A 24,627-nucleotide genomic window follows, 5' to 3' on the forward strand; every position below is an offset into this window, starting at 1 on the left:
GACCTCAGACAAGCTGACTCCACGGCCCTCCCGTTTCCTAGCTTCCCCTTTCCAGGCACAAAGCCCGGGTTATTTCTGGTACACCAGGGCTTGGAACTGGTTCCTTCCTGTTGGAACCCCTGCTGAGAATTTGCACTTCTAGGAAGTTCCCAGGTGATGCTAATGCTGCTGGTTAGGGACCAGTTCCGAGAAGCACTGGCAGAGCAGTGGTCTGAAAATTTATTATACAGAAGAACCCGAGAAGCTGGACTATATGAAAAGGAACGGGGCATCAGGATCAGAGGAAGACTCATTAACAACCTGCGTTATGCAGATGACACAACCTTGCTTGCTGAGAGTGAAGAGGACTTGAAGCACTTACTGATGAACATCAAAGACCACAGCCTTCAGGATGGATTGTACCTCAACATAAAGAAAACAAAAATCCTCACAACTGGACCAGTAAGCAACATCATGATAAAGTGGCAAAAGATTGAAGTTGTCAAGGATTTCATTTTACTCGGATCCACAACCAAAACCCATGGAAGCAGCACTCAAGAAATCAAAAGATGCATTGCATTGGGCAAATCTGCTACGAAAGACCTCTTTAAAGTGTTGAAAAGCAGAGATGTCACCTTGAAGACTAAGGTGCACATGAAACAAGTCTTGTAGTTTTTAATTGCCTCCTATGCATGCGAAATCTGGACGATGAATAAAGAAGCCTGGAGAAGAGCTGACACCTTTAGCTGTGGTGCTGGAGAAGAGTACTGAATATACCAAGGACTGCCAGAGGGACGAGCAAATCCGTTCTGGAAGAAATACAACCAAAATGCTCCTTAGGGGCAAGGATGGCGAGACTACAACTCACATACTCTGGACATGTTTTCAGGAGGGCTGAGTCCCTGGAGAAGGACATCGTGCTTGGTAAAGTAGAGTCAGCAAAAAAGAGGCAGACCCTGGATGAGATGGATTGGCACAGTGGCTGCAACAGCGGGCTCAAGCGTAACAATGTTTGTGAAGATGGCACGGGTCTGGGCAGTGTTTTGTTCTGTTGTACATGGGTTTGCTATGAGTCAGAACTGACTGGACAGCACCTAACAACAACAACAACAACAACAACAAGAATCACCTGGGATCTCGTCACACTATAGATTCCGATTCAGCATATCTGGGGTAGAAATGCACATTCTCAGCAGGGGTTTGAACAGGAACTAATAGGTTTGAAGCCCTGTGTTAGGAGCACTATCTTGACTCGCATTTCAGGGCTCTGGCAGGAGACCGAAGCCCTGGGTTCCAGCCTCACCAGGGCTGGGCCTATCCCTTCACCCTTCCTAGGCCCCTGCCCTCCTTTCACTACACTGAGGGCCTGCCCAGGTTATGCTCAGGGCCTAGGCAGCTGGTTAACCCATAGCTGAGGACCCCCATGAGCTGCAAAGTGGGGGTGGATTGAAGATCCAGCCCGTCCCCTTCACAAAAGGTGCCCCATCATCTGATACGCCTCAGGCAGGGTCCACACCAGGGGAGGGTCTTCTTTCTGAGCCTCATGGGTTCTGCTACATTCAATCTCTTTCCTCCTAAACCCCCCACAGGGTGTGACTGGCATGGACGGCCAGCCCGGCCCAAAAGGAAACGTGGTGAGTCACGGGGTCCCGTGGCAAGGCCTCTGGGTAGATGTTCACTGGGCATGATCTAGATGTGGGGGATCTGTTGCTTTCAAAATTAGATGGGAGTGAAGAGGAGGGTGCAGACTCCCAGTCCCTGGCCACTGTGCATGCCAATGCAAGAGGCCTTGCACCAATCTGAGCCTCTGACGCTTGCTCCATCTCGAGCCGGGCCCAGCCAGTGCACACGTGGAGGGGGTGGAATTCCCTCCTCACGGTGCCCTGTGAGCTGGTGGTGCACACGTGCTGTGAAAAGCCCCGGAGAGAAGGCCCGTGGGTGCCAGGTCTACTTTGAGGGCATTTGGGAGACTTTATTTTTGAGTCTCAGATGGGCCAAACGGTGAATGTTCTGCGCACATGGGGTCGCCATGTGTGGGAATCAACTGGACGGCAACCGGTTTTTTAACTGGTGGGAGACTTGAGCACGACAGGATGATTTGGGCGTTCTCTGCCAAATAAAATATTTTTGAACAATTTCCTTCATGGACTACTTGGACATGTTTGCATAAACAAGCTAGTGTTCCTTACAAAAAAAAACCCATTGCCATTGAATCAATCCTGAGTTACAGCGACCCTACAGGACACAGTCGAACTGCCCCATACGGTTTCCAAGGAGTGGCTGGTGATTTGAACTGCCGACCTTTTGGTTGGAAACCAACCTCTTAACCACTGCGCCACCAGGGCTCCAAACTGACCTGTCAGGAGTGCCCCTTACATGGGGTCAATGTTGAGTGCTTGGAGGTCATGCGTTCTAGTTGGGTCTCTGGGTGCGGCCCTGCCTGCCTCGTCCTGTCTGGGCTGTTCCGGAGTGTCTGGTGTTGTTGGGGGCAGTTAAGAGCAGACTGAAAAGACAGCTGGTCAGGATGGTGGGGGGAGACCCCCAGGGAGGGCTGGCTGCGGTCAGCGGCCCCTCCCCCTCCTCCAGGGCCCACCGCAGTGCCTTTGCTTTTGTTTCCCGTAGGGTCCCCAGGGAGAACCGGGCCCCCCGGGCCAGCAGGGTAATCCAGGTGCCCAGGTAAGTGCGTGGGGGGGAGGGAATGTTCATTCGTCAGGTGGTGGGGTTGCTGGTGCAGCTCTCCAAGTGCATTATGCTGGGAGCAAGCAGCCCCTGAGCCCTGGCCCTCCGCCACCTGCCTGGCCCAAGGGTGACCGCAGCAGGAGGTGGCCAAGCCGGGCCCCGAGAGGAAGAGGGTCGGAGGGAAGGTGGGTGGGTGGAGGGGCTCTGCGTTGTTGGTGCCCTGGCCTCTCCCACCTGCTCTTCCCCTTGCAGGGTCTTCCCGGCCCCCAGGGTGCGATCGGGCCTCCAGGAGAAAAGGTAGGGGGCCTGAGTGGGCGAGGGAGGGGGCCAGGGCACAAGGTGACTGCAGCGTGCAGCCTGGGGAGGGGTGCTGGCCGTCCCAGCTCGTCCTCCGCCTGTGTCCACCCGAGGCGCAGTGGTCTCTTTTCTTCCACGAGCTGAGCAGTGAGCTGTGAGGAAGACAAACTGGAGCTTTGTCCCCACGTACTCATACATCCACATGTTCACTCATTCATCCTCTCGGTGTATCTAGGGTTGTCAGAGTGAACCTCCCCACCAAAAAAAAAAATGCCTTTAAATTTGAGCTGTTCAGTGTTTATCTGAAATCTGAATGTAACTGGACATCGCGCGCGTGTGTGTGTGTGTGTGTGTCTATGTTCTGCGTGTGTGTGTGTTTCAAAATCCGGCGGCCCTAGATAAGTCTTCAGCACCTAGCACTGTGTCCTAGGTCTCCAGAAAGAGCCATAGAGACTATGGAGGCTGGTCCCTCCTGGCTGTGGCCTAACCCCAGGCCCTAGGCATTTTAATTAATTCACAGTGCCTTGGTTTTTTGCCTGGGACCAGCACAGTTATCTCTGAGGTGGTAGTTCTCAGCACATAGAACCCCTGGAAGGCTTGTCTAAACACAGATTCCTGGGTCCACCTGAGTTTCTGACTGAATAGGTGAGGGGAGGGCCTGGGAATATGCATTTCTAACAAGATCCCTGGGGATGCTGCTGCTGGTGCTTCAGGGAACACAGTTTGGGAACCACTGCCTCAGGGATTGATGTGCCGGTGTGCCCCACAAGGTGAGGTTTAACTGAGAAGGCCCACGCAGCCTTGGTCTCGGGGGAGACAGGCTGGCCCAGGAAGGGTGCTGCCGAGGGGCCAAGGAGGCTGGCCATCCTGAAGGTGGCACCAGGACAGGCTCCCGGAAGACTGGCACCTAAACAGGAGGGCGTGGAGGGAGGGGGAAGTGCATTGTGCTTTGTGGTAACTTTCGGAAGGCCCTGGAAACAGTCGGGGTGAAGGCCTCCGCATGGGTTGTTGCAGGCACTGGAGGCTTTGAAGAGGGAGCAGAGCGCCCCTGGCCCAGCCTTTCAACTACTGTCCTGGGGACAGGCAGGGAGGCTGGCCAACTCCAGAAGGAAGAGAACCCCCAGGCATGTCCTTACAGAGCCTCTGATTTGTTCTAGGGCCCCTTGGGTAAACCAGGACTCCCAGGGATGCCTGGCGCTGATGGACCCCCGGTGAGTACCCCTGCCCTCCTCACTCCCCCAGTACCTGCCCCAGAGATGGGGGCTGGAAAGTCGCATTAGATAACTAAGACAGCTGCCTCCCCTTCCATGCTCCAGGGTGAGGGGATGGTGGGTCTACTTGACAGTCTTCCAGCTCTGTTAATGAACACCCATCCCGTTCAAGAGCTTGATTGCTCAGGAACTACTGGGTTTGGGGCATGCTTTTCGTAACGTGTTAGGCACGTTAGTCAACATTGGTGTGTGCTGTCTAGTTTCTGGAGCTCAACCTTGCATAGTTAGCTATCGGGGGCATTGGCTGGGCTCCAAGACGTGGAATGTGTCACTGGTGTTTGAAGGGAAGGGGCCGGGCGTGGTGTGTGTATTTTTGGTGTTTGTGTACTGAGGTGGGTGGTGGTTAACAAATGCTTTCGGGACGTGTGAGCACACAGCTGCAGAGCCAAATTAGATACCACCTAGAAATAGCAAGTTAGTGACGAGTGCAATCTGTGGGAAGGCCAGCGAAGGACGAGGAGTGGGGGGTGTGTGGGCGTGTTCGTGTGTGAGAGCCCGTCTGCACCCACAACACTCTCCGTAAGCTGCTGCTGAGATTTTTTTTAGAGTATTCAATAGATGCTGAATAGAAACCCTATTTCAGAAAACAAGATGAGCTAAACGAATTATTCAAGACTCAGTGTATTTTACTGTTTTAATAACGCCGTTTTAAAAGCTCAACTAGAAAGTTACTTACGTTAACAGTTAACTGGTGATGTTTGACAGGAGACTGTCTATTTCTTTCCCTATGGCCGAGAATCAGTTGGTCCCAGGCTCCATGTCACAGGCCACCATCTCTCGCCTCAGCCAGCGGGTCACAGCCATGGCCAGGTCCATGTGCACCACCCACTTTGGGGACCTCCAGTCACCCGGCCCTTTGGGAGCTTGGTGCTGAGCGCTTAGTATTCTGAGATGTGTCATTCATAGCCTTTAATTTACAATTCCACGTAACTGTGTGTTCTAATCATAAAAACAGTGCATCTGGTTAGAGAAAATTAGGAAGATAAAATGACGCAATGAAAACCACCCCTGATCACGTCTCTGAAGGTTAGCTGCTGGTAACAGGTGGAGGTATATCCTTCCAGACATTTTTGCTATTTGTATCCTGCAGCATGTAATGGGACTGGATCCTAGAGGCAGGAGACCCTGGTGGGTGTGGGACGGGCCACTTCCATGACTAGAGGTACCCCTCAGGGTCCACAGACGACGGTTACCCCTCAGCCCTAGAATCCCCTTCCCCACATCCCGGACATTTAAACTTTAAAATCTGAGGGTGCGTTGGTTACCATTGGAGTGTGGCCATGCTGGCTCACTGACGTTGTTGTTGTTGTCAGGTGCCATTGAGTCAGTTCCGACTCCTAGCGAGCCCAGGTGCAACAGAATGAACCCTGCCCAGTCCTGCACCATCCCCATAATTGTTACTGTTTGAGCCCATTGTTGTAGCCACTGTGTCAGTCCATCTCACTGAGGGCCTTCCTCTTTTTCCCTGACCCTCTGCTTTACCAAGCATGATGTCCTTCTCCAGGGACTGATCCCTCCTGAGAACATGTCCAAAGTATGTGAGATGTAGTCTCAGCATCCTTGCTTCTAAAGAGCATTCTAGCTGTACTTCTTCCAAAACAGATTTGTTCATTCTTCTGGCACTCCACAGTGTATTCAATATTCTTCACCAGCACCCTAATTCTAATTCAAAGGCACCAATTCTTTCGTCTTCCTTCTTCATCGTCCAGCTTTCACATGCATAAGAGGCAATTGAAAATACCATGGCTTGGGTCAGGCACATCTTAGTCCTCAAAGTGACATCTTTGCTTTTTTAGCATTTGAAAGGGGTCTTTTACAGCAGATTTGCCCAATACAATATGTTATTTGATTTCTTGACTGCTGCTTCCATGGGCAGTGATTGACATTGAAGGAACTTAAAACAAACAAACAAAAAAAAGAACAGGGAAAAGACTAATACTCTATGCCTTGAGAAGTAGCTCTCATTGTTTTATGCAAATTTGGAAAAGGCAACCAACAAATCAAAATAAAACAAAAACATTTACAAAGGCAGCCAGCAAAACAAAGTAAAACAAAAACAGTTGCTGTTGAGTTAATGCTGACTCCTGGCAACCCCATGTGTGCCAGGTAGAACTGTGCTCCAGAACTGTGCTCCAGGACTGTGCTCCAGAACTGTGCTCCAGAACATTTTCAGTGGCTCATTTTTTGTAGACGGCCAGACCTTTCTTCCCAGGTGCTTCTGGGTGGACTCGAACCTTCAACCTTTGGGTCAGCAGCTGAGTGCTTTGACTGTGTGGTCCTCCCAGGGACTCCAGAAAGGCAACACATTGTTCATAAACCTTCAAGGGAAGTGTTTGTTTTTCTTGGTTTGGTTTGGTTTTGATTTCCGTTAAAGGAAGGAAGGAGGGAGGAAGGAAGGAAAGAGGAAAGGAAGGAGGGAAGGGAAGAAAGAAGGTGATTTAAAATTCATCTAGAAGTGTGGAGTGTTTCCAAGCACACTCAGTGTGCTTAAGTGTATTGTTAAATAATCCCTCATAGCCCACAGGAGGGAAATGGTTAATGAACCATGGCCCCCACAGAATAGTATGGAGCTAGTAATGATCAAATTTTAAGGAATATCCAGTGACACGAGAAAATGCTCGCAGTAGGATATAAAATTAAAATAAATCATACGATGCCAATTTTGCGTTGCGTGTATGTAGAGAAAATAGATCAGAAGGGGCTTTATCACAAATTACCCGTGGTTGCCTCTGAGTGGTGAGGTTATGAAGGATTTTAATTTTCTTTTCCCCTTGCCTAATGAGCATATATTACTTTTTTAATCAGAAAAAAATCAGATACAAATAATTTAAGCTTTATTATTTTTCCATTATAAAGGTATTGCTCATTATGGAATATTGGAAAATGCAGCAAGTGGAAAGAGAGAGGAAAGTGGTCCCCGCTTTTTATTGTGGACAAATCAATCATGCTGATCATTTTGGTCTATTTCCTTTTAGTCTTTTTCTGTTCAAGGATTTTTAATAAGAGAGTTTTGTTTTCCTCGCATAGTTACTCTGATTTTATAAACTTGACTTCAGATATATCTAAGGATATGCGGGAGTCCCTGGGTGATATGAACTGTTCACGTGCTCAGCTGCTAACTGAAAGGTTGGCGGTTCAAGGCCGCCCAGAGGCACCTCAGAAGAACGGCCTGGTGATCTACTTCCAAAAATCAGCTCTGAGAGCCTTATGGGGCACGGTTCTCTTTCGACACACATGGGGTCACCGTGACTCAGAATTGACTCAAGGGCAACTGGCTAAAGAAGTGTGGCCTCAATTCAAATAATAGTGATAACAGTAATTGCAGACATCTGCAGGTCATTTACTGTGTGTGGACACTATTCTAAGTGCTTTGTAAACATCCAACTGCTTTGTGAATATCCTCTTTGTAACCTACCGAGCAGATTCGTGGTACAGGTGTATGGTAACCCCTAATATACAAAATTGTTCCCTGAGTGGCCCAGATGTGGGTTCTGCTCCCCAGTGGGTGACTCTGAAGCTTGGGGCTTGACCACCCACAGGCCACCCCACCTGGTTCCTGTAATAAAGGCCCTGTAAACACAGTAAAGGTCCACCAAGGCCGCAGAAGAGGCAGAAGGGGCAGGACCCCCAGGCTGGGGGCTAGCTGAGCAGCTGGGAGCCTCCACCCCTCCTGCTGCGGCTTCCTCAGGGTGGGAATAGGCAGGGTCCTACAGGGGCCTGGATTTCCTCCCAGGCCGGTGCCCCCAGGTTACCACGCCCATGGGCTCCCTGTGGGCACCACCCTCGGCAAAGGAACATGCGCACCCTCCGACTCCCTTTGCCAGATTTAGAGCGATCAGCTCTTTGGAAGGCGTCTACTCCAACTGCACAACTAATGAGGCTGAGAAAGAAGACACGCAGACCAGTTGTTCAAAGAGATGAGACCCAGGTCTCCATAGCACTGCTGTCATTTGGTCTGTGGGCGGCCAAAAGAGATGTTCGGGACTTGGAGGGCTATCAGACTGCAGGAGCGTCCAACCCCACCTCATTTTGCTCATGAGGAAGTGGAGGCCCAGGGTGGGCGGTGACCTTGCTGAGGTCACACAGCGGGTCAGATGTAGCCAGGGTAGAACTGAGGGCTCCAGACCCCTCCGGCCAGCATCCCCACCACTCCACAAGGTCACCTCTTCTCACTGGAATTCCTGGGGGCGGGACTGTATATGGCTGTGTCTTTATCATATGCGTTTGGCCCCCTGATGTGAACCCGAAGGTATTAAATCCCCAGGACCAGTCAGAGAAACTCCTCTCTGACAAGGGAGTTCAGTCTGGGCCCAGGCTGATGGGGATGGTGGCCAGAGGGACGTGGCCATTTCCGCCGGACCTCAGTTTCATACCTGTCATGTCGGGTGTACATCCCTGCACCTCCCATCTCCCCTCTGGGCCTCCACTGGGATGTCAAGGCACCAGTATGGACACCCGTAAGCATGTGGGACCCCTCATGAGTGACAGGATTCTGCTTCTGCCCGGCCCTGCCTTTCTTTGTGTTCCTTCATAATTAGTGACCCCGTGTTTCTACTGCTCCAGGAGGCTCTGGTGCCTGGCACTCAGATCCCCGGCCTTCATTCCTGGTCTGGATGGGGCTCACTCTGCTGAGCCATCATTAGCAAAGGCCGTGGTGTCTGTGCCAGTCCACCTTCTGTGGGGCCCATGCCGGAGGGCAGGCTGGGTCCAGCTGAGTTGGGGATCACCTGGGCAGGGCCAGGCCTCACCCTTGCTCTCTGGTTTCTAAACCTGTTCCCCTCCATCATCCACCCTGACAAGGGTGAGGCAATGGTTATTGTCCCCATTTTACAGATGAGGCACCTGAGGCTCGGGGCTACATAACAAGCTTAGGGTCACATGGCTGTGAGTGACTGAGCCACACTTGGCTGCTCTGGGTGATGTCAAGTCAAGTCTGTGGGGAGGGAAGAGGGGAGGGGCTTGGCTGCCATCGTCCCACATCTAGAATGCTAAAGATGAAGCTGAGCATGAGGGGGGCTGGTTTCAGAGGTGGCAGCTGACTAACGGAGGCTTCTTTTTTGTGGCAGGGGCACCCCGGTAAAGAAGGTCCCCCAGGAGAGAAAGGAGGACAGGTGGGTACTCGCTGCACCCTGGCTCCCACTGGCGGCTCATAGAGAGCAGGCCTGGGGTTCTCAGCTCTGCTTCTGCCCTGGGACACCCCAGTGAGCCGAGGACAGCTCCAACCCTTCCTCAGGTGCCCTACCTGGGGGCCCTTACATGGAGCCTGCAGGGGCCTTTGTCATCTCTGCCCTTGGGAGCCCTCACTGTCTCGGCCACCGAGGCCTGGACTTGCCCCCTACTCCTGATTAGCACGGGTAATGGGTGCAGGTACGGTCATAATCCACAGTGCCCTGGTGTTCAGCCCTGACCTTGACCACGACCCAGCTGGATGATCTTGTGGTTCCGGGCTGGAGGGCTGAAGAGGTGATGGAATGCTGACCCAGGCAGGGGTTGGAATTGGAAGAATCTGGACAGATGAGGAGCTAGGGTCTGGTCAGCGCTGGGGATGGAGGTTCCTCCCAAGGGCATCATTGTGATCTCTCTGCTCATAGCAAGAGGGGAATATGGGGGTGAGAGATGCACTGTAGCCAGCCAGGCTGGGGTGAACCTCACGCTGTCCAATGAGATGGTGCTAATGGCCTTTTCCCTCTGGTTATAGGGTCCACCTGGCCCCCAGGGTCCAATCGGCTATCCAGGGCCTCGAGGAGTCAAGGTGAGAATCTCGCAGATCCATGTCTACCTGGAAGTCAAGGTTGGGTGTACAAGGCAGGGTTTGGAGGTTTTAGGGACCCCTCCGTGGTTAACCTCCCAGTCACATGAGTGCAGTGATTGGGCCCCAGGATGGCGGAACTGAGCTGTGAACTCAGGAAGGGCTGGTTCGGTGCAGAGGGCACTCACAAGTCAGGCTGCGGCAAAGCAGCAGGCACAGTAGCCATCTGTCAGCAGGACAGTCTCCTTAGCCTCTGGCCTCTTCCACTGTTACCCGGTGTCTTCATTGGCTAGTGCTGTTGTGACGCAAATACCACAGTGGGTGACTTTAAAGAAGAGAATTATTTCCTCACAGTTCAGGAGGCTGGAAGTCTGAATTTAGGGCGCAAGCTCTAGGGGAGGGCTCTCTCTGCTCTGGGGCAGGTCCTTGTCTCGGCTTCTGTAGCCCCGGTATCCCTCGATTCCTTGGCGATATTCACGTGGCTTCTGTCTTCTCCCCATTTGTGATTGCTTCTACGTCTGATCCGCTCTTTGTATAACTCAATAGTGCTTAGGTTTAGGACCCACCCTATACTAACAGGAAACCCTGGTGGCATAGTGGTCAGCAGGTCAAATCTACCAGGAGCTCCTTGGAAACCACAGGGGACAGTTCTACTCTGTCCTACGGTGTCACGATGAATCGAAATCCACTAGACAGCAATGGGTTGTTTTTTCCCTACACCAATATGGCCTCATTAACATGACAAAGAAACCTTCTTCTTAAACAGAATCACACCCACAGGTATAGGGGTCAGGACTCCAACACATATTTTCGGGGGAAGCAATTCAATCCATAGCACTCCGTGACCACTCCCTGCTGCTGTCTGGAGCCACCTGCCCACTCGGATCTTGGGCGGGGGAACAGCTTGGGGCTCTTTCCTGTCCTTCTGTGCCATTTTCACTCTAAAGGAGCGAGAAGGCTGTGTTCTTGCCGAAGGCATCGGGCTGACCAGAGTTGTTAGGTGGTGGAGTTGGCGCGAGGTGTTCACTTACAGTCATGTTCTGCTGTTTTAAAGGCTCAGGAACCTTATTAAATGGGCCCAGAGCTCCAGAGCGATATCTCAAATACAGGCCCCGTCTGTTGCATCCGAGCAAACTGTGTTTGCTTTGAACTGTGTGATTCAATCTTGAGGTGTGCTGCCCCGGGGCACACCTGGGCGCATTTCTATGCAGAGGGCTGTGCCTCAGGAGCGTGGCGGGGGGCGCTCTTCTCCGAGAACACCGGCATTGCCGCCTCTGCAAGCTCCAGGCTTCAAGCAAATGGTGTATCTTGCCTTCCAAGCGATTTCAGCTGAGTTTGAAGGAAACATAGTTTAGCTCGAGCAGTTTGCGTAAACACACCCGTCGGCCCCTGCCCTGGCCCACCTAGGGTATGATGCTGTGTATTTTCCAAGTGTTTCTACACATTGCTTCACCCCGGGTGCCCCGGCCTGCCGTGTGGCCATGGAAACCCTGAGCCTCCAGGGACACTCCCAGAGTCACACTAGAAATTGATGCACTCAGGACTGTGCTCGGCCCTAATCCAGCGCCCTGCCCTTGACCCCGAGGGCCCCGACTCCCGGGTTCTAGGGATCAAGCCAAAGTGTAAGAGCCACCAAGAAGAGACTTCCCAGTGGCTGGGGGCCTGGTCTCTGTGGTGGGCTTCTTCTGGCACGCCTAGTGAGTTTCCTAGGGTGATAAATCTAGCAGAAATGCTGATTATGTCAGCTCTCTGCATGTTTATTTTGCAAATTCTTGCCTTGTAACAAAAGCCTTTGCCAGCTACCGTACATGGCTAATGGCACAATGCGGCTTCCGCTAGCTGAAAAGGTGTTTGATTTAAGCGCTTGTGAGGAATGCCCTCATCTTGTCTATCCAATTAAAATTCACTCGTGACGGGAGCAATCCAGTCAGACTTGGAAGCAGAGGGTGGAAGGAAGCAGAGATTCAAAGTTATTTTCATCAGAGAAATAGATCGTCACGTTCCTGTGTGTTTGAAAGCGTCAGTGGTATCCACAGCCTAATGAGCTATGGGCCCTGGACGGAAGTGGTGGCCGAGGCGGGATTGATGGGCTGGTTACTGCCATGTAGAAGGATGTCCCTTGGTCAGGGGAAAGCTGATTGTTGCCCACCAAAGCCCTGCCTTCTTCCTGAGAAAGGGCCCCCTGGGTCTTCCTTGGACATCACTGAGCTATAAGCTGCCTCCGTGCCCCCCTCTGCCTTGGCCCCTTTATAAGGGGCATCTGTTTGGGGTTGACTGTCAGCAAAATCAAACCCACCCTCATTAGCCTGTAGCACATTAGCCTGCAAACCCACCCTCATTAGCCGGCAGTTTGGGCTGGCAGAAGCCGACAAACACGAATTTGCACTGAGACTCGGGACCCTGCCCTCTCTGGGCTTCTCTTTCCATATTTGCCAGTCTGAGTGACTTCCCCCTCTAGGCCATTCTGAACCTCTTTTCCCCTCTTCCAATGCCGGCCACACCAGGGGCTTAATCAGGGGTCCAGTCCATGGTTCTCCACCAGGGCCATTCTGCTGCCCTCCCCCGCACCAACCTGGGGGACTTTTGGCATGTCTTAGTAGTCACCTAGTGGTGCTGTAACAGAAATACCACAAGTGGATGGCCTTAATAAAGAGAAATTTATTCTCTCATGATCTAGTAGGTTATAGGTCCAAATTCAGGGTGTCATCTCCAGGGGAAGGGTTTCTCTCTGCCTCGGCTCTGGAGGAAGGTCCTTGTCCTCAATCTTCCCGTGGTCAAGGAGCTTCTCAGGCACAGGGACCCCGGTCCAAAGGATGCGCTGTGTTCCTGGCACTGCTTTCTTGATGGTATGAGGTCCCCACCCTCTGCTTGCTTCCTTTCCTTTTATCTCTTGTAAGATAAAAGGTGGTGCAGGGCACACCCCAGGGAAACTCCCTTTACGTTGAATCAGGGATGTGACCTGGCAAGGGTTTTACAATCCCACCCTCATCCTCTTTAACATAAAATTACAAAGACAAGATGGAGGATGACCACAGAATACTGGAAATCCTGGCCTAACCAAGTTGATACACACATTTTTGGGGGGACATAATTCAATCCATGAGAGGCCATATCTAGGACATTTTTCTTTCTTTGTTTTAATTTGTTTATTTTATTGTACTTTAGATGAAAGTTGACAGAAAAACTATCTTCTCATTAAACAGTACACATACTGTTTTATGACATTGGTTAACAACCTTACAACATGTCAACACTCTTCCTTCTTGACCTTGGGTTCCCTATTACCAGCTTTCCTGTTCCCTCCTGCCTTCTAGTTGTCTGGGGACATTTTTCATTGTCACAGATGGGAGTGCTGCTGGCGTCTTGTGGGTGCACAGTACATAGGACGGCCCCACCACAAGGAACGTCCAACCCCAGATGTCAGTAGTGGGGTCTATCTGAATGCAGCAGGTTCTTCTATCTGCTCATCCCTGCCCCAGTCTGTGATGGGATCCTAGCTCTAGGCTTGAGAAGGATCCCAGTGATTCTCTAATCTTGCCTTCTGGTTTTCAGAAGGGCGTGGAGAGGGGAAGGACCCTCCTGTTGCACACACAGCAAAGGTGAGGAAGCTGTGCCTGACCCCACTGCCCCCTGGGCCTGTGGTCGGATGTTTGCTGCTGTGGAAGGAGGCCCTGCACAGCTCCACCTCTTCCAGTTAACACCAGGGGGCAGAAGCTGGACCCAGGCATCTCCTTCCATTCGAGATCAGGCGTGATTTAGTGGGTGATATCCTGGATCCCGCATTGGGGGAATCCCTTTGATGTTCTTGATCACACCTGCGGTTTTCCTGTGCATTTCACAGAAAATCAGTGGAATCCAGGACTGAAATTTTATTTAACGAGTATGCAGAGATTCAAGACCGACCACCTAAGGAGCACGTACTCCTGATCTCTCTCCTTTGAGTGGTCTTAGTGCGGTGGGTTCGGAGCCCTTGTTCTGTGGAGATGGTGGGCTCTGGGTCCCCCAGGTCTGGGTCAACCTGGGCAGCTCCTCAGCCCCTGTTTTCCTGTGGGGGCTCCTAGGTAAATCACCTGGGAAGAAAGCGTTCTGCTGGGAAAAGTAAAAGGGCTTGAAAAGCACTAACCTAGTGATCAAGCACTTGACTACCAGCCAAAAGACTGGTGGTTCAAACCCCCCCAGGGGCACCTGGGAAGACAGGCCTGGCCACCTGCTTCTGAAAGGCCACAGCCTGAAAACCCTATGGACACGTTGGGTCACTGTGAGTCAGATCGACTGGACGGCAACTAACCACAACAACACATGGCAGCTGGCCACCTGCCTTACTGCTCATCTTCATGGATTCTTCTGGGCCATGCATATTTTTAAGCCACTACTGTATTCGGGGGAGCCTGGTGGTACAGTGCTTAAAGGGCTCAGCTGCTAACCCAAAGGTCAGTGGTTCGAACCCACCAGCCACTCTGGGAGAGAAAGACATGGCAGTCTGCTTCTGTCAAGATTTACAGCCTTGGAAACCCCATGGGGCAGTTCTACTCTGTCCTATAGGGTCCCTATGAATCAGAACTGACTCGATGGCAATGGGTTGATGGACTGTGTGCGGGAGCTATGCAAGGCGGCTTTGTTGGGGCTCTACTGGGCTGTGTCCCTAATCCAGCCTGTGGACACTGGCTCACGACATGTCCCTCCTGTTTGTGTGTGATTCCTCGTGTTTGGTCCAATTCCATGTCATGGGCTCAGTTTGAAGCAAGCGGTGGAGAAAGGCTCGCTTGGAGCCAGGTCTCCCTGCCTGAGCCTGGGCCCTTTCCGTGTTCACACCTGCTGTGCCCCATATAGTTCCTGATTCCAGCTCTAGATCTGTGTACAGCAATGATCCAGACACCCACAGCGCTGGCCCGTATTAGTGTATTTAATGACGGGCTGAGTTAGTAAGGTCCGTCCTGAGGCCACCTTGCTGCCAGGTTCCTCCCACCCACCCCTGCCTTTCCCGCCCACCTCCACTGTGTACTCCAAGGCCAGTGCTGTGAACCCAGGTATCACGGCATCTCCTTTAGGGTGCTGGCCTAGGCGCCGAGCAGGGTGGCGTTGCCAGCAACAGGCGTAAGTGTGCACAGACACCAAGGTCTCTCCTACAGTCAGGGTCTCAGGGTGATAGGGCATGGTCCCCCGTCTGGCAGCACGAAGTGCCTCTGATTGGGGGCTGACAAAGCCGGGGGCTTCAGAGCCATCACTCCCTGGCCAAACCCCAGCTCTGCGGAGTGGGCCTCCTGTCTCCACCTCTCCATCCCTCTCCCCACCTCCCCAGCATTTCTCAGACCCCTACTCCACCCAGGCCCCCAGAGAGGGAAAAGGCTCAGAGCTGCCAAGTCCACTGGAATTTCTGGCCACAAGAGGGCAGCTGGCAGCCTGTGGTCCTCGGAAGGGGGAGGAGGTGAGAGGACACACATCTCACCTGGGGATCCTGTGGGCAGGTAGCCTGAAAAAGCCTTGGGCAGCAGGGGTCATCTCTGTGCAAAAGGTCTCCCTCTCTGAGGCCTGAGCAGCTGGGTGTGGCTGCTTCTCCGACTTTGTTGCCCTGGGTGTGGCACAGGTACCAAAAGAGCCCAGGTAGATCTGGCCCCTGCCCTTAGGTTCTTGTTTGTTACTGGGGTTGTGGAAGGATGTGTCCTGGACTGATTATAATCCTAATTAGTAGTCATAATAGCTATAATTAATAATTACTAGCGATAATAATGGTAATTCCAGTGGAGGCCCTGCATGGGGCACGCGGCTAAGCGCTTGACTTCTAGCCAAAAGGTTAGATGTTTGAATCCACCTAGAGGCACCTTGGAAGAAAGGCCTGGACGTGTGCTTCTGAAAGGTTCCAGCCATGGAAAACCCTGTGGAGCACAGTTGTACTCTGACATACATGGGGTCGCCATGAGTCAGAATTGACTCCATAGCACCTAACAACAATAATAAATATTATATATAATTACTATTATTAATAAGAAAGAATCAAAATAACAAGATGATGCAAAAACAAAACGAAACACCAAACCCGTTGCCATCGAGACAATTTCGACTCATAGTGACCCTATAGGACAGATTAGAACTGCCCCATAGAGTTTCCAAAGAGCGCATGGTGGGTGGATTCAAACTGCCAACTTTTTGGTTAGCAGCCGTAGCACTAAACCACTATGCCATAAGGGTTTCCACAGCTACCGTTTATTGAGAACCTACTGTGTGCCAGGCACTGGCCCCAGGGCTTTACTGGGGCCTCTCTCTCTGGGTATTATCTCCACTTCCCAAATGAGGAAACTGAGGCACACAGACGTCTGGATGTTGTCAGAGGCCACAGAGGGGGGCAGGACCTCAGCAAGTCTGCCTGACTCTAGAGCCCACGCCTTGCTTCCCCCACAAACCTCGGGGAGAGTCAGGGATGTTTCTAGAGGGGGCAGGATGCTAGTGTGGGAAACGGGAAGCCTTCACGTGGTGTGCGGATGTGGGGTGGGATCCTTGGAAGGCGAGTCCGGGGCTCGGGTTAAGTCAGGATGGGGTGGGCCACCTGCACACGGCGGCTAAGGACAGGCCTTGGCCTCCCCAAGGTCTCTCCATGGGAAGGAGCCTCTCTCCTGAGAGTGGGGGGCGCAGGTGGAGGGACTCGGCCTGGGTGACGGGGCACAGGGCTGCAGGGGCTTCACCTGACTCTCGTACGAGCCTCGTGGAGGCCACGATTGTAACTGCTCCTACTTTCCTGTGTCCCAGGGGGCAGATGGCATCCGCGGCTTGAAGGGCACCAAGGGTGAGAAGGTGAGTGTCAGCAGGTTCCTGCACAGTGGCCTCTGGCCTGTCACGGGGTGGCCCTGTGGTGACGGCACCCTGATAAAATAATATAAAAAATAAACTGGGGCTGAGGTCTCCGCTGAGTGTGAGCAGGAGGGAGCTGACACCACTCTGGGCAGGAGCTTGTTTATTCGCAAAGGAGAAATGGTAAGTGGAAGGGGACAGGCCCCCAGGGGTGCGTCTCCCTGGGGTGGGCCTGGGCTGGGCTGCAAGCTCTCTGCCCACGGCGAGGGACCCGGCCCCAGACACAGCATGCAGACCCCACACCTGCACAAACCCCAAAGCTCGGCTCGTTCACCAGTTCCTGGGTCTGCAGTAGAGAGCGGACAAGACAGCTGCTCGGAGATGCGGATGCTGACTGGACGGCAGGCTTGCTCCCTGACTGGCCATGCGAGCTTCCCGGCCACCTCACCAGGCAGCTCAACAGACAACCCCCCTAGCTGTTGGCATTTCCCCTCAAGCAGCCCTTGCAGTTGCAGAAGCTCGCACATGGGCAGCAAGGCCGTGAGAAGACGGAGTGGAGCCTGCTCACGGGGGGGCCTCAAGCCACGTCCACCTGGCAGACCTGGCCTTGGACTGTAGACGTTCACGAATGTACAGTGATGGCCCAGAAAACCATGCCATTTGGCTGGTTGGTGCTGTGGGCTGGGAGCCAATGGAACATTCTGGATAATAAGTAGTGAAGCTCTGCAGCCGTGTGTGCCCTGAAGAGCTGGCACGCCTGAACAAAGTTGGACTGTGTGGCTGGCCACTGTTCTTTCTAGGAGGGGTGATGCTCAGAGAAGGTGCCAGGAGGCCCAGAGCTGAATTCAGTGTCCACGAGGGCAAGTGCGGCCTGATGGGCCCCTCCCTCTGCTAGCCCACCCCACCGGCCTCCCTGTCCTTCGGGGAAGCTGTTTTAGTGTACGTTGTCCGTGAGGCACATCAGACCCCTTGCTGTGCACAATGTGGGGTTCTGGGGGATTCGGGGAGGCGGGCGGGTGCAGGGACCTGATCTCGCTGGATGATGGCTGCAGAGACATCATTGGGTTCTCTCCTGTGGACTTTGTTGGCCTTAAGATCATTCTCAAGGAGTCACTGAGTGGCCACACCAGGTCTGGGTGGGCCCTACGTCTTTGCTCAGCAGTGTCTGCTGCATGCCTTTTTTCTGGGTGGTTGCCCCCAGAAGGAGCAGCATAAAGGTGCCCACCGTCCAATGCACCGCCTCCCAAAGCACGGATAGAACGAGCAGAAGACCCTGAAGCTGGCACTCAGCACTCAGCACTCAGCACCCAGCACCCAGCACCCAGCACTCAGCACCCAGCACTCAGCACAGCTCCTAGGCCATTCATCTGCTCTCCCGGGGCTCCAGAAACACGTAACTGGGGGTGCCCACCACAAGGACACCGCTGTCTAATGAAGCCCGTCCGGGCTTGGGGACAAGCACGTCCCCTTCCAGCAGGTGCCTCCCCCTTGACCCCGTGTCCAGGAGTCCCTCCTCGCTGGTCCGGGTGCTGCACCACTCAGCACCTCCCCTCCTGCTACAGGTGGCTTTCTGAGCACGTCCTTCTGGGGAGGCAGTACACCCAGGGCAGAATGTCCGAGGGGTCTCTCTCTGTGGCTTCCTGAGGGTGAAGTCCAGGCTAGGAACTGGAGCAGACAGCAGACCACTGACCCTGAGAGGCTCACTTGCAAATCCCCACATCCACAAATGCCCTGATACGCACGGCTCCCTCTCCCAGAAAATGCCGGAAGGTGTGTCTGAAAGCCTTCAGCAGCCGCCGCCCCTGGGCAGCTCTGCCTGCAGGAGACGCAGCTCTGCCTGGTGTCTGCCCGGCTGGCCTCTCAGCACCTTTCTTCTGCAATGCCGGCAACGGCAGCTTGTCTTCTTTGGGGGCATTCTTCCAGCTCCCCCTCCTCACACTCGGGCTGTTCACCAGGGGCTGGGTCTACAGTGGTGAGTGGACGGATGCTGACTGGGCAGTGGGCTTGCCCTTGCCCCCAGGTGCAGAGCTTTTAGACAGCCTGGGCTGCGGCCCCCACTGCAGCCCCCCGGCCGGAACTGCAGGGCTTCACATCTGTGAATGCAGATGGCTGCAGGCAGCAAGCTTCACGGGGGACAGGCCCTGCAGCGTGGTCTGGGTGGGAGACGCTGTGCGGGGTGTGGCCCTGTTGTGAGCAGGGGTCACGTCTGCACGGAAGCAGTCCGTTCATCTAGACAAAGGCCCTTCTTGTCCCACTGTCCAGGGTGAAGACGGCTTTCCTGGGTTTAAAGGAGACATGGGCATCAAGGGTGACCGGGTGAGTGTTTGGGGTCTGGGGTTCGGGTCAGGGAAAGGCGGGGCGAGTCTGTGGGAGAGGCTGGGGTGTTTGAGGCCACAGGGTGGCTTCTCAGAATGGGGGGATCCTCCTGCAGAGAGTGCTGGTGGGGGTGTAGGGGCGGCAGGGGGCTAAGGCCAGGGCTTTCTTCAGCTCCCCTGTCTCAGCTTCCAAGCTCCAAGGCCAGGTGGATCTTACCCCTCTGTGGCCTGGGACGAGTGTCCACATCCCACATGGGTGCCCTATTGCTGCCAGAACAAAACACCACATGTGGGCAGCCCTAGAGAGCAGGGATTTGTTTTCTCAGCCTGGAGGCTAGAAGTCCGAGTCAGGGTCTTGGCCGTGTTGCATCCTTCTGTGGGCCTCTCTCCTGGTTTCTCGTGCCTACCGGCGAGCCTTGGCATTCCTTTGCTTATAGATGACTCTCACATGGTGTCTGTCTTCTCCCGCGTGTGTGTCTGGCCTATTTTGTTCTTTTATAAGACACCATCAGAAAGGATTCTGACAACAACTACAACACAGAAGGGGTTAGGTTTAGGACCACTCTGCTACCTACTGTTGTTGTCCATAGGGTCGCTATGAATGGGAACCGACTCTACAGCACCTAACAACCACCACTAACGACCTCATTCATGTAATGAAAGAAACCTGTATTTCCAAACCACATCCCATTCACAGCCACAGGGGTCAGGACTTCCACATTGCTTCTGGGGACACGATTCAACCCATAACAAGGTCAATGGAGATGTTTTTACCTGGCCAACGCTCTGGATTGAAGAGCAATTCGTATGGCTGAAGAACAGTGACGTGGGATGAGAGAGGAGGGATCTGCAGACACAAGGCCACAAGGATGGCACTCCAGGGCTGTGCCATGGCCAGAGCTGGGTGGCTCCGGGGGAGCCCTTGGAGCCCCTCGGTGCCACAGGCTCCTCTCTAGAACCACCAGCAGCTCTGAGTTCTACAGTCCTGCCCGGGGCTGTCAGGAGAAGCTGCGGCACCAGGTTGCTTTTTAATGAACAATGTAGCTCAGCTCCAGAGAAAGCGGGTCGCAGCTGGGAGAGGAGGGATCTGCTTGCAGTGGGGGACGCCCAGCTGAAAGCCGCCCGCTGGGCTGTGTTCCTGTAAACAAGGAGCCGGTGATGCAGAGGCTGCTCAGGGAGGTTTCAGGGTAGCTGGCTCTGCTGAGCACTCTGAAGCCTCCCCAACAACTCCAGGACGGATAGTAGCCAGGCAGAGGGAATGGGGTGCCTTCCTCTGCCATGCAGGTGAGCACAGCATGGCGGCAGAGCCTCGAGCACCTGCACGGACACCTGTCAGCTTAGACGGGCTTGTCATCGGCTGCTGCAATGATCCCCCTGCAAACCAGGTTCTGTGGGCATCTCCAAGCCTGCCAGAACAGGGGTGCTGTGTGTGCTTGGTGGCACTGTGCCCCACGGCAGGCAGGTGGCACAAGCCAGCTGTGTCTCTACCAGAGCTGGGGAGAACTCATTCACAGCGGTCATGTCCCAGTCATGTGGCTCTGAAGACACCTCCCTAGAACTTTCTCCATAGCTAAGGGCCCCTCTCAGCTTGACCTGACCAAGTCCTTTTATCCCTCCTCTGATGACGAAGCTCACATTTGGGGTCCATATGACGAGGTACAACTTCAAAGGAGATGGCACAAAAGACATTCCATGGTCCTTCTGCTCAGGCCCCGTGAGCAAAGTTCCTGTTGGCACGGAGGGGGGGTGGAGCGCTTCCCGAGGCCCAGGGAACAAGGTCATTCATCTTCATTTCCCCCAGAGAACGCAGCCCTGGCCTGGCATTTCACAGATGCCCAGTAAATGACGGGGGATTATCTCGTTGAGCTAGAGGAACGGTTCTCAGGGACCAAGCACTCCTGGCCTGCAGGCGAGCTGGCGCTTAGGAGGAGGGAAGTTTTTAGCCTTTATTATCATGCGACGCACATTTTGGCTTGGGGCTGCACAGCTGGTGTGCAGCTGCTCTTGGGAACACACTCTCAGAGGAGCGCTCAGCTATAGGCAGACGGGGGGATGCCAGGGTGGCCATTCAGGGGCTCACTGTGGCTCTGCTCCTGACCTTGGCAAGCCCCTTCCTTGTCCAGGCCAAGGCCTTCCATCCATGACTTGGGGATGGTGAGTGAGGCAACAGTTAGCCCCTTCCATCTCTGGAGTGACATCCTGTGGGTCTCCTGTGGACCCCTTGGGCCCAGGTAACCACACAGTTTAGGGACCTATGACCCATTTCACCACCTCTTGGAGTTTCAGAAGGACAAGGTAGTGCCCCCTTCTATCCCCCAGTGCAGGCTGTCCTGCTGTATTTTGGGAGGTAGGCCAATGGTGGCTCGAATGGTTTGGACTTGACTATTAACCTAAAGGTTGTCTGTTCAAACCCAGCCAGTGGCACCACGGAAGAAAGGCCTGGTGACCTACTTACTTAGAGATTACGGCCAAGAGAACCCTACATACCCATGTACCCACTGCCCTCGAGTCTGTTCTTACTCACAGCGACCCTACACGACAGAACAGAAGTGCTCCATAGAGCTTCCAAGGAGCAGCTGGTGGATTCGAACCCTACAGAGCAGTTCTACTTTGCACACATGGGGTTGCCAGGAGGCAGAATTCACTGAACGGCAACGAATTTAGGTTTTTTTTTTCCTTCCTTCCTGGGCTTCTTTCCATTTTATTTTGGGAAGCAGCAATTTCAGAGCTCCTATTGTTCACTGGTTGTTTCAGCCAAGAGGCTCTGGATTTGGAACCAGTAACAGGCCTGCCTCGGGAAGGGAGGCAGCGGTCCCCAGCCGAGCCCCGCCCTTTACCTCAGGAGGGTCCTGCTCTGTCAGCGACACGCCCACGGGCCATCACCTGGGGAGACATGTGTGCTGGGATCACTGAGCGGCTCTTAGGACTAGCTGCCTGGGGTGCGACCCCTCGCCCCCAGGAAGCTGGTGGGAGGTGTGCATGGGCAGTGGAGGCCTGCGGCGGAGGGTCTTCCTCATCTTCTCTTCTCTGACTTGCAGGGAGAGATCGGCCCGCCTGGTCCCCGAGGAGAAGATGGTCCTGAAGGTCCAAAGGGTCGAGGAGGTCCCAATGGTGACCCTGGCCCCCTGGGGCCCACTGGGGAGAAGGTAGGGAAGCAGGGCCTGAGCTGGGGGCTCTGACCTTGCTAGACTCCACGAGCCTTTCCTGGTGCCTTGGGTTCCAGGCCGGGGACTTGAATCGGCTGAGCTGTCGTGGTGGGGTAGGCTTGACCGAGGGTCTTGGCTCCGTCTCACCCCTCCACCTGGGACTCAGGCCACCCTCCCAGCAAAAACATTTGCTGGCTAAGCGATCCTTTCTTGTCCCGAGTGTGATCCTCTGTCCACTCCTCACACCCGCGGGAGCAGCTTCCTCGGGCTTTCAGAGCTGGGAAGTCTGAGCCGAGACACCCGTAGGCACCATTCTCATGTGGGTGAGCTGTCTTCTGCCAGCCCCCTGCCCCTACAGGGGGAGGATAGCCATGCCCCCGTGGCAGTGAAGGCACCTGTTGAGTCGGCAGGACCCACTGGGGATGGGCTCCCCTGGCCCCAGAAGGGGGTGCAGCAAACTTCCCACCGCCTCTCCCTGAGGCTAGAACGCTTTTGCCGAAGGTTAAGAAAAATCTCACCGGTAAAGAATACCTGGGGCCGTGTCTTTAACCATTTCGGCTTCAGAGATGGCATCTGATCTTTTCTTGCTGGGCCTTTGCCTTAAACCAGGCCAGGGGTTGCTGGAGACCCATCTACCTCATGGGTGCACAGACGCCACCCTGGAAGGACCGGCCGGGGCCTCCCCGTGATGACTGTGTTCTTCAGCCTTTGGAAACTGTGTCGCCTGTCACAGCACGCTGGCTTTCTGTCAGCTCTGAGAGGATGGCTGGAGAACACCATTTAATGGAACTCTTGTCTTTCCTCAGGGAAAACTCGGAGTCCCCGGATTGCCAGGGTACCCGGGAAGACAAGGGCCTAAGGTAATTTACATCCTCACATCCTGTTAGGTTTATGGGGATGCCTTAAGGATGCCCCCAGCCCGTCCTCACCCTGTCCCACTCCATCCGATTCCTCAGCGCCTTCCCATCCCTAGGAGAGCTTCAACGGCATAAACGGGTGTCGGGGCCCCTGGGCCTCTTGGGGTTCCTTCACACACAGCCTGGGCACTCACTTGGCTGAGGTGGAAGGGGGCGCGCGCACAACCAATGGGGCTTTCAGGGAAGGGAACAGACCCAGAGCTGAGGGTGGGCAGTACGCCTGCCTCGGCCCCACCGCCCGCTGCCCGGCAGGGCCCGTCCCCCACTGCAGTGCCCACATAGGACTGTCCCCTTTCAGCTCTGACTAGCTTTGGAGATTCCAAGGTCATTTGCTCCTTCATGAGATTCAGTGAAAGATGGAAACCTTTCCAGTGTGAAATCATGCCCTAATTTCAGTGAAACAGTGCCTTAAGGCTTTGGAAATCATTTAAAACATTATTTTTCCCCCTTGAATCCCACACTTGGATCTTCCTTAAAAAATAACTGGCTGCCTGGCACGGGAGACACAGTGAACAGCTGAGAATCCCTGGTCCCTCCGATTTGCACCCTGTGTTGTTTCTGCATGCTGTCAGCTTCTAGGACTCAAGACAGTCTCAGCAGAGGCGCTGTGGGCTGGCGTCTCAGGTCTGGGCATTTCCACGCCCCTGAAGGAACGTCTGTCTGATCCTGTCCTTCCTGTGCTGAACCCACAGACACCCCCAGGGTGTGCAAGTCCACCCCCAACACACAGGAGGGGGTGGGCTTTTGTGTTGTATCTGAAGTTCCTGCAGATCATGCCGTTGTCACCTGTTGGCTGGGTGAAGGGGAGCTTGATGGACACACCTTCCCTCTTTAAACACAAGTCCACTTGGGGAAGGAGAAGAGAGGGGAGGAGAGAGGAGGGGAGGGGAGAGAAGAGGAGGAGAGGGGGAGCTGACTTTTGGGGCGAGCAGGGCAGGTAGACATCAAGCCCAGGCAGCTTTAGGAAGGTGAGGGTGTGACTTTCAACTGCCCGTGTGTCCCGTGGGCAGTGATTAAATGCAGAAATGGCTCCCACACGCAGTGACCCCAACCTCAGTGGGGCTCTGGCAGCCCCCGTACCCCAAGTGTCCTCGCTGCTGTCCTCTGCTGGATCGGGAGGTGGGCACATGAGTGGGCTGACCGAGCGCAGCCCCCTAGGGGAGAAGCAAGATTCGGGACTTCATGCACTCTTCAGGGGTGCAAGCGGGTCAGGTCAGGACTTTAGACCACATGGGGAGGGGAGGCCTGTGAGGGCAGCTGCCAGCACCCACGTCTGTGGACGGGCGATACAACCCTCATTGTCCGGGGAGCTAGCCGGCTTTCCTCTTGCACATCGCAGCGGTTTGGGCATCCACCAGATGAAAGCCCTTGTGCTCATCTCTAGTCTGTGTGTCCCTGTAGAGAGCTGGATTGAGTGGCTGTTCGATGCCACAGTGGGTGCCTTTGCATTTGTTCTGATCTTGAAGGCTGCCATTCTTTATTTAGTGGCAT

At 54.1% G+C, this 24,627-nt stretch overlaps 1 protein-coding gene across 2 annotated transcripts in view; it reads left to right on the forward strand.

The window, feature by feature from the left end:
* Nucleotides 1–24,627, forward strand: part of COL5A1 (collagen type V alpha 1 chain) — a 185,775-nt gene that overhangs the window by 105,748 nt on the left and 55,400 nt on the right. For both annotated transcript variants that reach the window (XM_064290634.1, XM_064290635.1), the window contains exons 22-31: nt 1,569–1,613; nt 2,602–2,655; nt 2,911–2,955; nt 4,113–4,166; nt 9,293–9,337; nt 9,925–9,978; nt 16,717–16,761; nt 19,021–19,074; nt 22,112–22,219; nt 23,026–23,079. In XM_064290634.1, the coding sequence (XP_064146704.1) occupies nt 1,569–1,613; nt 2,602–2,655; nt 2,911–2,955; nt 4,113–4,166; nt 9,293–9,337; nt 9,925–9,978; nt 16,717–16,761; nt 19,021–19,074; nt 22,112–22,219; nt 23,026–23,079 (558 nt within the window). The remainder of the gene's footprint in view (nt 1–1,568; nt 1,614–2,601; nt 2,656–2,910; nt 2,956–4,112; nt 4,167–9,292; nt 9,338–9,924; nt 9,979–16,716; nt 16,762–19,020; nt 19,075–22,111; nt 22,220–23,025; nt 23,080–24,627) is intronic.

This window comes from Loxodonta africana, chromosome 9 (assembly GCF_030014295.1).
Source record: "Loxodonta africana isolate mLoxAfr1 chromosome 9, mLoxAfr1.hap2, whole genome shotgun sequence".
NCBI classification, from domain to species: Eukaryota; Metazoa; Chordata; class Mammalia; order Proboscidea; family Elephantidae; genus Loxodonta; species Loxodonta africana.